The sequence below is a fragment of the Chaetomium globosum genome, genomic scaffold (genome assembly GCF_000143365.1).
Source record: "Chaetomium globosum CBS 148.51 scaffold_3 genomic scaffold, whole genome shotgun sequence".
NCBI lineage: Eukaryota > Fungi > Ascomycota > Sordariomycetes > Sordariales > Chaetomiaceae > Chaetomium > Chaetomium globosum.
Genome location: NT_165978.1, coordinates 317,162 through 330,398, shown reverse-complemented (window position 1 = coordinate 330,398; position 13,237 = coordinate 317,162). Strand labels below are relative to the sequence as shown.

Genomic DNA, 13,237 nt, shown 5'->3' with positions numbered 1-13,237 from the left:
AACACCTAAGTGATCACCCACTACTCTCCATGACCTAACCCCCCCCCCATCACCTCGTACCCCGGACAGCAGGCACCGCTTCAGCCGCCGAAGATAGGACGTTGAACACTTGGAGAATCGCCTTCAAGCCAGCCTACTACTAATCCTACCAACCCACGAGAATCCGAAGAAAAATGGTAGAACGGAGCGAACACGCTAGAATGGACCTGCATGGGCTTTAAGGAGATCAAGGCATAACTTTGGAAATTTATGGTTGAGTTAGTATTAGTTGCCCTTTCGGGTTAAACCCGCCGGGCGGAATAAATTGTTTGTTTGTTTGTCTACCTCCACCACCGATACCGCCGCCACCGCGATGGCCACCTCTTTTGCAGACGACTGCCTCCCTCCTGAGAATATTTGCGACTCTCGAAACGCCTTGTTTGAAGCAATCAATGCATGGGCTATAACGAGAGGTTACGCCTTCACGACTGGAAAGTCGACCACCGAGAAGAGCGGGAGAATGACAGTTACATACGCCTGCGACCGAGGCCGCCGGCCACCCGAGGCATCAAGCAGTCGCCAGAGAAGAACTAGTAGTTGAGTGACCAGCCGCCCCTTCTCGGTCCTAGCTAAAGAGTCGTCCGATGGTAGTTGGGTGCTTAAACACCGCCCCGATTCTCGATTCTCGGTACATAACCATGAACCAAGCCAACACCCAGTCGCGCATCCAGTTCATCGACAACTCTCTGAAGGCACTTCACAACTTGCAGACTTCTCGAACGCTGGTCTCGCACCGAAAGAGATTCAGACCCTTGTACGACAAAGTGGCTCGCTAGCTACCCGGCAAGATATCTACAACCGGATCGCGGATGTACGTCGAGATGCTTGTGAAGGCCAGAGCCCGATCCATGCGCTAGCCAACCAACTCGAGAAGGAGGGCTTTTGGAGTCGAATCCAGTTTACACCAGATGGCCGTGTCACAGCAGTTCTCTTCGCGCATCCCGACTCCCTTGCTTACCTTCAAGCTTACCCTAAGCTACTACTTCTTGACTGTACATACAAGACGAATAAGTACAGCATGTCTCTTCTCGACATTATTGGCGTAGATGCAGCACAGCGGTCTTTTTGTATTGCATTTGCATTCCTAAGCGGCGAGACAGAGCAAGACTACACTTGGGCCCTTGAGCAGTTAAAGTCACTGTACAAGCAATGCAATACTACTCTCCCATCTGTAATTCTTACAGACCGCTGCCTTGCAGCCATGAATGCAGCTTCAGCGCTCTTCCCTTCTGCTGCAACGCTCATCTGCATCTGGCATGCGAACAAGGCAGTCCTTGCCCGATGCCAACCAGCATTCCCGGAGGCTGAGAAGTGGAAAGAATTCTACGACTCTTGGCATTCGATCATTAGTTCGCCAACAGAAGAGGAGTATGCCAACCGACTTGCACAATTTCAACAGAAATACGCTCTTGAACACCCCAACGAGGTCGGGTATATCAAGACCACGTGGCTAATCCCATTCAAGGAGAAGCTTGTACGCGCTTGGGTTGACCAGTTAACTCATTTCGGCAATACAGCTACCTCACGAGTAGAAGGGATCCACGCCCTCCTTAAGTCATACTTGAGGAGATCGACATTCAACCTCTTCGAGGCTTAGAAGGCAATCCAACTTGCTCTCCAGAACCAGCTTGCCGAGTTACAAGCATGCCAGACAAGGCAACAAACTCGGACTCCCCTTGAGCTTTCTGGGGCATTGTATGGAGTCGTACGAGGATGGGTGTCGCACGAGACGTTAAGGAAGGTCGAGGAACGGAAGCTACTTGCAAAGACAGACCGCCCTCCATCCCTAACTTGTACGGGTACTTTTACTCGTGTCTATAGGCTCCCATGCTCACATGCACTTGACGCTCTTCAAGGCCAGCCTCTTCTTCTCAGCCACTTCCATTCGCACTGGCACCTCAGACGCGACGGATCTCCACAGTTACTTCTTGAGCCTCGCCAGCGGGTTGAGCCAATTCGGGCTCAAAACTCACTCCCCAAATCAAGTACAAAGCGGGAGCCCAGTCAGTTCGAGATAGTTGAGGCCCAGGTCCAGGCAGTTAAGCCCCGTCGGGCTCCGAGGAAGTGTACGAAGTGCCACGCAGTGGGCCACACAAGAACCTCAAAGGCATGCCCTTTGCGGTATTCAGATGTACTGTAATCAGCTCTAGCATTGGCAGTGGGGGAGGTGGGGGTGGTGCAGGCGGACGCTGCATTAACTTAGATGCATGTTCTGCGATTAGTTAGATAATCCTTCTGCACTGCATGGGTAGTTAATCCCCGCGGACCCGCGAACCTATTGGGAGCCGAGATATTTTCCACATTTCGAATCAATATTCGATTGCTTAGTAATATTGATTTTGCCCAAAACGAATAACTATTTTTTGCCCAACGTGGTCCACGCAAGTCTACCATACCAGTAGCACCGTAGCACGCTATATCCCTGACCCACCACGACGATGCCGCCCTCCCATGTCCGCCCCAACCGCCCCTGCCATCCGGAATGCTATTCCTATCCTCCCGAGCCAAGCCCCCCATATCGCTAAAAACCCATGTGAAGTGACCTTTCGGCTACCAAGAGAGGAGAGGGAAACAAAGGGCAGGGATCATGGATTTGCAACACCATACCCAAGATGTGCTCATGCATCGTCGTTCATTTCCCAGTTGTTGATGTCGTGGTTTCATCCATCATCCCATCCCGTCCAGCCCTCCTCCACCGGCCGACAGAAAAACCACCAAGGAGTAACAAAACTCAACAAGAGGAGGGGGGGGTAAACCTTGCGTACAGCGAAGTGAGAAAACATAACCGGGGACACGATATAAACACCAAAGATAAGCCAAGAAACAAACAACAGCATAAAAACATAAAACATGGCCAAAAAAGAAACCATACCCTTCATCTCCATCATTTTGACCCATCGCAGGTTCAAAGACATCCCATCACGCTGTGTTTCCCCTGTCCGTCAACCCCAGCCAAGCCAAGCCAAGCCACCCAACCCGAACCACAAACCACCACTCACAAAAAAACACAGGCCACAAACGATTGACAAGAAGAGAACATGACACGACACGGCACACAACACAGGCAACAAGGAGAAGAAGAAACCCACCACACACACATACTCTTTCACTTGACACACAAAATCAAGCCATCCCCACCCCCACCGCCCCCCTCTCCTCCTCAATCCTCCTCACCATCTCCCTCTCACTCGGACTCCTCGGATTCGCATCAATCCCCAAAATGGCACTGATCCTTGTCTTATCCGGCTTACCCATACCACCATGTCCATGATGCATATGCTGCTGCTGCTGCTGCCCATGCCCATGCGCAGCGGCATGGTGATGATGCACCACACCGGCCGAGTAGATCTGATCATCCGGACTACCCACCGGGGTAATCGGCGTCTGCGCGGCGATGCCCATGCTCGCGGCGGCGCTGGCGCTGCCGGATGGGGGGCACCCGGGGGCAGTGGCGGAGGAGGTGCCGCGCCAGGCCTGTTCGAGGACGAGGGGGTTGGCGCCGGGGCCGTAGTCGGCGGCGACGGCGGCCCAGAAGGATGCGCGGTGGGCGTTGTAGACGGCGGTGAGGCGGGCCATGTCCACGGGGTGGCTTGCGGCGAAGCCGGGCGGGGCGGGGAGGCCGTTGGTTGAGGGAGGAGGGGGTAGCGCGGAGCAGTCGAGGCGGAGGGGGCCGGCGGTGGTGCCGCGCGCGGGGGGGTTGGGCGCGCCGCCGCGGTACCCAGTTGAGTTCATGGGTGCCATGTTGGGCGGGTGAGTGTCGTGGAGGGGGGTGGGATAGCCGCGCGATGCGGTCGGGGAGGTGCCCGTGGAGTTGGAGCCGTTCATGGACGACATGGCAAGATTCATGGAAGCAGGTTTGGGTAGGATGGTGGGGAGGCGTGGTGAGGTGCTGGTGGAAGCGGTTGCTGACATGATGCTGGGGAGCTGGATGCCGCCTGGACTTATCGCGCTATAGGCCGAATCGGGAGGGGAAACAGACCGGCTAGGCGCGCCGCCGTGCTCGTGGATCGGCGAGGGTATCGAGGCATGCAGGATTGGAGAGTGGCTGTTCGAAGAACCCGATGACATGGAAGTGGTCCGCTTGCGCCGGTTGCTGCCGTGGCTGAGTTGGTGGTAATGAAGGCGACATGCGAGTTCGGTCTTCTTCAGGTAGGCGGCGATGTGCTTATACGGCATCTTTTGCATTCGTGTTTGGAGAAGATAAGCTTCCTACACGCGGCGGTGGTTAACGCTCACACTCTTCTGGCAACGACATGGCCAACGAGGTTGCTGGCGTGATGCTTACCTCATCTTCACTCCACGCTCGTCCACCACCTGTGGAGGCCGTCTTCCTATTCTTGGTAATGCCATAATCGTGACGATCCATGGCGTCTGACCTAGGTGTGTATGGGGCGTGCTGCCCTGTCATTTGCATCGCCGGAGACATCCTGACCCAGTTTCCAGGCGCCTGTAGTCCCAACTATTTCCCAAATACTCCGTCGAATCGGTCGAAAGAAGGGAAGTCGTAACAAATGGTTGTTCGCAAAAAGAACAAGCAGAACTAGCTGCTGTAAGATTCGAAGTCGTCTCGTTGTGGTGTGGGTCGTCAAAGAGATGGAGGACTCGAGGATTGACAGCCTTTCAACAATGCCGGGAAGAGAGATCGTGAACGCACGTTGGAAGGAAACGAGAGACCTGTCGTCGAGGAAGATAACCAGACACACAACGAGCCGAGATGTTTCGAGGGGTTACTCGAGGAAAGTTCGACCAAGCGAATAAGACAAGTATAATAGACCAGATTATACGGTTCAAGAATCGAAGTATTTCTCCCCTAAAAGAATGTGGGCAGCCAAGCTAGTTGGTGAAGAGTTGTGAAAGAGTGACAACGTCAGCTGCGAGAAGAGAAATAGAAAAGAAAAGAAAAGGACACACGCAACAGCGTAGTGATAGGTTTAGGATATCCACAGATGACCTTGGTGGGTAGGTAGGGAAGATAGAGTAAAAGAGGCAAAAGAGGGCCTCGGTGGGGGAGGGAAGAGAGACAATGGATAATAATGCAGTTATGGCTGCATGACGTCCGGCATGAGGCTCATCCAGTCCCGCAGGGCGGACCAGGGGGGCGGGCACACCCCAGGCCTGCGGCCTGTTACAGACCTTTGTGGAGACGCTTTTTGGGGGGAGGGGGCCGGGATGGTGGTTACACTGGAGTGTTGAGTTGTGCAGGGGAGGGGTGCCACGGCCCACGGAACGGCCCTGTCAGGCCAGGCCGGGGCAGCACCGAGCACGCAAGGCGCTGGTGATGGCAAAGGGCTTTTCGGCTAGCGAAAGTGGGCAGGTTGGCAAGCGAGTTGCGCGCAGACGTTATGTTCGACGTTGGTTGTAAATCGCAGATGGGGACGGAGCCGCGATCATCCCAACAACAGACGACAGTTCTGGACAATCGAAACGAGCATGCGCCATCGCGCTCGGCCCCTGTCAACCCACCAGCCAAGGCAGAGATGCCCGGTTGAGAGCAGTTCCGGGCGAAAGGGGTCTGACACAAGTCATGCTCTTGCCCAGAATGGATAGAACAAAACTTCTGGACATCTCCCGCAACGGCACAAGGACAACGCTGGTTGCCAGGAACGAGTCTTGTCGAGATACGAGATCTGCCCGTTTCCGTGCTGGAGCCTGACTCAAGCTCGAGGCAAAGAACCGCAACCCAACCAACAGCGGATAATTATTGGGAGCAATCCGCCAACAGCCAACCGCCATCCGTCTCCACGGGAGGCGCCGTGTTTGTTGTTGTTATGACCCGAATCCCGCGCTAGTCTTGTGTTCTGTATGGGGGCTGCAAGAGACCGAATTCGGCCAGGTTCGAGGCAGAGTCGCCACGCGCGGGGATGGTTATCGAGGAGCGTGTTCGGGTCAAGCATTTTCGTTTGCCGCCTTGGGGTCCATCGATTTGCAGTCATCTTGAATGCAGAGAACTGCAGGAGGGGATCGCGAGCATCGGAAGGCAAAGTTCGGAGGGACAAGAAAGTGACTTCTCGATACGCATTTCTCCACTGAATATCGCCACGAATGTGCGCGAAAAAGGTATCCAATTCACCATCTGCCGAGTCGCGTCGAGGTAGTTTCGAGGTCGTTTCGAGGTACAGGTTTCAGTCAGTTTCCGTCGAGGGAAAAAGGTCTGTGTCCAACGTTTGACACGAGGTCCATTGCTGGTCGCCCCTGCCAAGTGTAACAGAACCGCCCTGGTGCTGGCATACCGTCTATGATTGGCTATGATGCCCCATGATACCCCACTCTCGAAGCCCTGAGGCTCTGTACAGAGTACTGTGTAGGCAAGTAGGGGACCCGCTGCCCCGCGCTTGATCCCCTTTCCTCAGTGGACTCGAGCAGCTGCATCCACTCCATTCGTTTGGTTTGACATCTCTGCGGTTGAAACATGGCGATGTTTCTACCCAATTGTCGAGACCTCCATCGGTAAGCGACAGCCGACAACACCGAAAAAACTCTGCACATGCTGTGTAGGCTCGTTCCGCCCGAGGAACCCGGCAGTTCGCTTGTGGGGTTATCGAGTAGCAGACTGATGGAACTGTGCGATGAAGGTGATCTCGGCGTGTAGGTGCAGACATGGAGACGCCTTCGGGTCGGCGCGTGTGGCCGGCGGCTCCACGCGCTCTCTCAAGCGGCCACGCAAATGCCCTCAACGGGCGGCACAGGAAAACTTCTTCATGCAGACACCACCAGTTACGACCGCAACGACCCCCTCGGGCCTGCTAACCGAACCCCAGATCGAGAAACCCCAGGAGTGGCGCATAAGGACCTTCTGGCCACAAGGCTTTCACGCGACAAAACTCTAAACTCAGGCCGGCCATCTCCGATCGAGGAACAGTCGCAACAACAACAATAGCAGCAGCACTCAGAACTGGTGGTTGAAAGACATCTCTCAATCGATCATACGAAGAAACTGTTGCAGGGAAACATGCCCCTGCACTCCCCCTGCTTCAAGGCTTCGATCTGTTCCGGCTGTGGTGGAGGTCCCCTAAAACTCGCCAACCGTTGGGCCATCCTCAGCCGTGTCTCAGGCCTTGCCAAATCGGGCCTCCCCACACCAAGTCCAGGCCGACCCACAGTCACCCCACACCACAACCATTCTCTCCCTCCGGACGACGATGCTGGACGATGATGCTGTGCCTTGCGGGCCACATCGTTCGCCTGCTTCGCCAGACCCGGCACCGAGACCCGGCAACGAGATCTGGCCAGCCAACCCCGGACCGGCAAACAAACGGCCGAAACATCTCCCAAGTGAAAGATTGCCAGACGAGGCGCTGCAACCGAACTTTAAAATTCGGGCATCAGACGACACAAGCCCGCGTTTTCACCCGTCTCTTCCCGAGAGAGTACTGCAGCTAATTCTACGGTCTTTAAGCCGGAACTTTCACTCCATCGGTGCCGCATATGTTTGGTTTGAAGATGTGCTTCACCCGATCCTCCAAAGGAAAAACAGGATTTCTCCCTGAGCCGTTCTGGGGAACGGGACGATGGCGGGAATGAGGGCGGTAAAACAACCCCCTTACAAACGCCCAAGGAGGCGGCAGACTCACACCAGGTGGAATCCTTCGACGGCTTATTTCACTTCTTATTAGTCGCCAGCCACCCGGCCAATTCCGATGACAGCCCCCAGCAAGCCTTGACTGCTGCTGCAAAAACAGTGTCGCCACTGTCCAGCATTGTCCGGTGTGACGATGGACCTGTCACATTCATATTTTAGGGCCCAGGCGCGTGACGGAACTCAAGCGGCCCACTTGACCCCATCTGCGGCCGCTAGCCAAGATTGATGGCGAGGGTCGAGGCGCCAGACTGACTGATGTCCTCACGGCACCCGGGTTGGGGGTCGAATCCCGCGTACCATGGTATGCATCTTCGGAAATAGGGCCAACGGCACGGCGAGTGCTGGACCGTTGGGGCTTGTTTCTTGTGCAACCAAGCTGCCATCTCCAAGCAGCACATGGCGCCTGTCTCCTCAACGTCAATCACATCTCAAAAGTTCAAGGGATCTGCGGCAGGCGCCGCATTGACTCAGCCGGGTAACCAGGACACCGATCAACTATCCATCCGGAAGTCCGTTCCTTTTTTTTTTTCCGGGAGAAAGCCTTCTAGATGGCTATATGAGTCCATCTCTTCTCGATCATCTGGGTCCACCGTCCGAAACAGTACGCTGTGCTCGATCCTCGTGCTGTGCGCAGGATCGCTCCGCGGGGGATCAGGGGCGTCGTCCGAAAGATCGCACATCAGCATGAACACGATCCGCGGATCTCTGCCTGGTCACGTCTGATATGATACTCACCGGCTTCGATCTTATCTCTGAATGGAGTATACTTGCGTTACAATCGCAACACTAAGCCGCTGGTGGTCTCAATGGTGGGTGGGTTCTTCGCGAGCCTCGAACCCCCCAACAACCGGGTTTTCCGCACTGTCGTTGCCCAAGCTGGAAGATATTCCGCACAGCGTGTTGTCAGAGCATTTTTTACTGGATTTCGCTTACTCGTTTGACTGCTGAAGCTAAGCCCAGTCAGATCTCGTCATAACATGTGATAAGACACTCATCCTGATGCCACCACGGACGAATTTCGGCTCTTTATTTACCCTCTGGTCTCTCTCATGAAGTAGCGCGGACCACTTTTATACTTTTGGCAATGATGAAAATAGAGGCTTTCTGCTGATGGTTTATCCCGAACCTGTTTCCCGCTGAGATCGTCCACCTGCAGGTAACAACAACTGCCGGGAAGGTAAGCATGACAGAGAGCCTCACAAAACGAGTGATGCTCACGGAAACATGGCGGTTGTGCTCTTTTCTAAGTTTCAACCATTGTAGGCGGAGGGAGTTAAAGCCCAGGCCCCAACCTTTAGGCTAGTTCCATCGAACCATTAACTACCATGGAACGGTACCTCCTCTTCTAGAACGACCTTAAGCCCCACGATGACCATGGGCGACAGGGCGGATTACGAACCGGGGGCTTATTTACCATGATCACTCACGAGGATTTGCAACTTTGCATAAACCTCAACACACTGTTCAAACTAACCGATCACCGCCCGATATGGATACATTGTCTGCACTCGTGATGCCCCGGTCACCACAACTCGACGTCTTATGATGGACAAGCACGAGTGCGGGATGGCCCGAAAGTTCGACCTGCATAAGTGTAAATACAATTGACATCGGATGGTGATGTTTTATTGCCCCTACTTCATACCACTTCATACATTGTGATGATGCCGAAATCCAGATGGTCAAGCCGCCAAGCCCAACAGGGGAAGGGAAGCCCAGATCCGGGGAAGCCAGGAACCAGGGTACTGATCATTGGATGTGTCCGATAAGCGAATCAGTCAGCCCGGCCGAAGAGGGTGAGCCGCAGGACACACAGACCGCAGGCCGCACCATCTTTCTGCAAGAAGCGCGCTCCGTCTCAAACTCCATGTTGACATGCTGGAACTGGTGCTGTTTCAGGAAGAGGTCCCCCGCCACAGAGCTTGGTAAGACAGCATGAACATGCTGCGTCATCGAGCGGCTTGCTGGTGTGTCGTGTGTGCGTGTGTTTGGCAAAACGAGCTGCCGAGAAGGGAGTCTTTTTGCGCAGCAAGCCCTTCCTCCCTCTGCGTCGATGATGTCTCACATAAAACCCTACATGCCTAGGTAGTAGGGCACGCCAAATCTCGCTTCTCTCTCGGAAGGACGATGGGGATGGGCGCCAAGGGTCAGTGCCAGTGCCCTGCAACGTCTTACCGCGAACTGTTTTCTCTCCGAGAGCAACACGGATCTGGGGTCAAGGGAGGAGGAGAATAACAACGGCGGCATCTACTTCCACCAGTCAACACACGGTACGAAGAGCCAACCCTGTCCCGGCAATGCCCTCTGCCGGGCCGGTCCCCTGCAGCCGACTTGCTCTCCGAGATGTGCGGCGACAAGCCGACCTTGAACCTGGTTTTATGACCCAAACAATGAATCGCGCCTGCTGTTGCAGGTGGTGTTTATGTTCACCTTGAATCATCATCCTCTGCGCGCACCCATCCCGAAGCGAAATTACTCCCCCCGGGTAGAGTTAAGCCGCGCGCTAGACCATACGTGTGGCGCCTTAAGCAGCCTCGGTTATGAATGTCAGACGGGCATCGGATGGGGGCATCGATTCACCAACAGAGCACACACAGCCAGCCCCCGCCGACTCGGCATTAAATGGCAACGCCCACGAGTGCTTAGGTGGTAGTCACCGCATCGAGATACTGCGTCTGGACTGTCCGCGTTTCTTTCGACAACCCTCGCGCATTTGTTCCACAATGACGTCGTCGAGTATAACCAGCCTGAGTGCTCGTGGGGGTTTGTTGCTGACCCGAATACCGAATAACCCCGTTGAGGACCGTGGCATGAACCGGCCCGCGATCCAGGTTTCCACCTTTACCGACCTTGCCGGCCGAGAGAGCCCCGGTCGAGCTGCAGGTCGATTGACGTGATGCACTCGAAGCTTTATGTAGCCAGGCGCGGTACATCAGTAAGCCGCTCGAATCAAGTACCTCGGCGGTAATTGTGTTTGCTGATGTCTCGTTCCACGGGCCAATGGTTGTAGTTGGTAATCCACTGGGGCCTGAAAGTCAGAGTCATCACCAACGGCCAAGGGTAATTTACCTTCCTAGGTTACCTTGCCTGCCTTGTTTGGGTTGGAAGCCCATCAGTGCATTTTCTTCTTTGCTGTTTCTGCTTAGCGGCTGGCTCGCGGTTCAGTCCTGCTGCCCACCCACTGACCCCGCTAATGCGAATGCGGGGCACGGTGCAGGACCCGAGCCCAGTGCAACGGCCAAGCCAGCTAGGAAAGCCAGGAAGCAGGGAAGGTACATGCTGTGATACTTGGTGGTCAAATATGATGCTGGGTTTGCTACTTTGAGCTTGGTGTGCTCAAGTACCTAACTTCAAAGGTTATGGCTTTCAAAACGACCGAGTTAGAATAAAGAGGGGAATTGCTGAAAAAAGACCTTGAAAGATGTTCCCGACTTTTTCTTTTGCAATGCTTGAATCGATTGGTGATATATCCCAGACTGTCCGAATGCGGTCGACGACCTCTGGGTGCCCCGCTTGAGCTAACTGAATTGGAGGAAGCTGCACCTCTCACGCCCCACCACAACGGGCACATCAACTCAGCCAAGACCTGACGTGACTTTCGAGCCAAGTACTTGTGATGAAGCAAAGGCATCAAAGCTCCAACATGTCATGATTGTCTGGTAGTCGCTCTGGTTTCTTTCAAATCTTTACAAAGTGCACTCCGCGTCTTTCATCCTGCCGTTTCCACATCGCCTCGAGCACAGTCACCGCCTCAAAGGAGCAGCTTTCCTGCGATTGGAGCAGTCCTCCACGCGCGCATGACGCCTCCCCGCCATCTGCTTGTCGCCGTCCAATCTTTTCGACGGCAATCACAAACGCGAGTGCCACTCTGAGGGGCTGACGGCGTCGCCAAGGATTGTGCAGGTTTGCCGACGCCCTCTGCATCGACCCGCGCAGCTCAGAATCACAGAAGCACCCCGAAGAAGCAAGATTCGACAACAAGAACAGGCATTTGAGGTCCAACGGTGATTATCTGTTGGCTGGTAACACAAGCACCGAAGCTTGGCTCCTCGAAGACGCGTTGACGGTCCGTCAAAAGAGTGCTGCCGGCCCGGAGACGAGATTTCGGCACCTGCATGTGGCTTGCAGCCCCCGGTCCAGTGACAAAAAGGCTTTGGCCACGAAAGTCACCATCCCCGCTCTGGTCTTCGCACAAAACCCGATCCACCCCAGGGCCGCGCTGCGCTCTGAGGTCACAGAATCCTCCCAGGTTCTCTCCACCCCCAGCCCCAGCCCCCGATTCCCCCGACACCTTTTCCGCCGCTGGTCAAGGTACTTGTGCCCGCATGTCCTGACGCTGCGTCCCCAGTCGCCGCCCGCGGGTCACTCACGAGTACTTTTCCTACCACCACCACAACAAAAGCGTGTTGCCCGCTTGGATTGATGCATCCGTGAGTTTCGCTCAACCGGCCCGTAAGTACCACCCACCTTGTACCGTTCGTCCCATCTTCCCCAGCATTCGCATTCATAATACCATCGACCTCCATCGATGTTCGCAAATCGCCTGCGCGCGACCGATGCGCTCGGCTTGACGCGTGCTTCTGCTGCATGAGATACGCCGTCGCCTGCTTTTGCTGCCAGATGCACCGCAAACCCGCAAACCGCTCACGCAACCGGGCAAGCCGGCGGCCTGTCGCGCGGCTGAAGGATTGACGGGTACCGCGTACCAAACACACTCAATCCTCGCAACGCGGACCGGTCGAGGCGTCCTTTTTTCCCCTGCACTTTCTTTGTTCTTTGTCCAATTATTTATGGCAACATTTTATGAGCTCCAGGTCGAGTTCTTTATTACTTCTGAAGGATATTAATCGCTGACAACGTGTTTTGGCGCACAATCCCAGACCATGCATCAGTGGACGATTTCTCCTATGCAGGAGTACCTCTACTCCAACTCCACCAACCACCCCAACGACCTCCAGTAAGTACCTTGTTCCCTTGTACCTTTTCGTATCTGAAAACCCGCCCCAACCTTCCCGTCCCAACCCCTCCCACATTTATGTACCCGATGTACTCCTCCCTCCCCAGCACGTCCTGCACACTTTGGACCCAGAGCAGATCTACCACGTGGGGAGAATTCGAGAACAACATCAGAGATTCAAAGCATCGTCTCGCCTGTTTTCTAGCCCTTTAGCCTCGCTTCCTGTCTGCCCCTGGCTATACCAAAGCCGCGGCTCCGCTTGGCTGTCGCCGTCCCACCCCTGGTGCTTTTACGCCCAGGCAGTTCCAGACACAGAACCTTGTGATGAAGAAACAGCGGACAGCAAACAACGTTCCATCATGGCGTCCGCTGCAGGCGACGGCGATACCGCCGATACCCGCGCTGCAACACCAGCAGTCGCCTCAGACGCCGAATGCCTTTGCTAACCATGCCGCTTGGTACAGTCAATCGCCTTACGGCGCTCAGCAACAGCAGCAACAGCAACAGCCGCAGCAGCAGCAGCCGCCGCCTACCCAACAGCAACAGCAGCCGCAACAGCAGCCACCACAGCCTGACATGGCTCGGCGCGACCAACCTGTGGATTATCGAGCATACCCCACACAACCACCCCCGGCGCCGCAGCCACAACATCCGCACCATCA

The 13,237-nt window shown here is 55.1% G+C and overlaps 3 protein-coding genes across 3 annotated transcripts; 2 read left to right on the top strand and 1 right to left on the bottom strand.

Annotated features, from left to right (window-relative positions):
• Window positions 1-677: 677 nt before the first annotated feature.
• On the top strand, window positions 678-1,636 carry CHGG_05370 (uncharacterized protein; the record flags this gene model as incomplete). The annotated part of the gene is made up of 2 exons (XM_001221464.1): window positions 678-793; window positions 1,057-1,636. 2 exons carry the CDS (start codon window positions 678-680, stop codon window positions 1,634-1,636), a joined length of 696 nt encoding a protein of 231 aa, XP_001221465.1.
• A 1,526-nt stretch (window positions 1,637-3,162) lies between these two features.
• CHGG_05369 (uncharacterized protein) lies at window positions 3,163-4,465 on the bottom strand (the record flags this gene model as incomplete). The annotated part of the gene is made up of 2 exons (XM_001221463.1): window positions 3,163-4,248; window positions 4,325-4,465. The coding sequence occupies 2 exons, from the start codon at window positions 4,463-4,465 to the stop codon at window positions 3,163-3,165; spliced, it is 1,227 nt and encodes a 408-aa protein (XP_001221464.1).
• Window positions 4,466-10,341: 5,876 nt separating this feature from the next.
• On the top strand, window positions 10,342-12,302 carry CHGG_05368 (uncharacterized protein; the record flags this gene model as incomplete). The annotated part of the gene is made up of 3 exons (XM_001221462.1): window positions 10,342-10,511; window positions 11,522-11,929; window positions 12,239-12,302. 3 exons carry the CDS (start codon window positions 10,342-10,344, stop codon window positions 12,300-12,302), a joined length of 642 nt encoding a protein of 213 aa, XP_001221463.1.
• Between the last annotated feature and the right edge of the window lie 935 nt (window positions 12,303-13,237).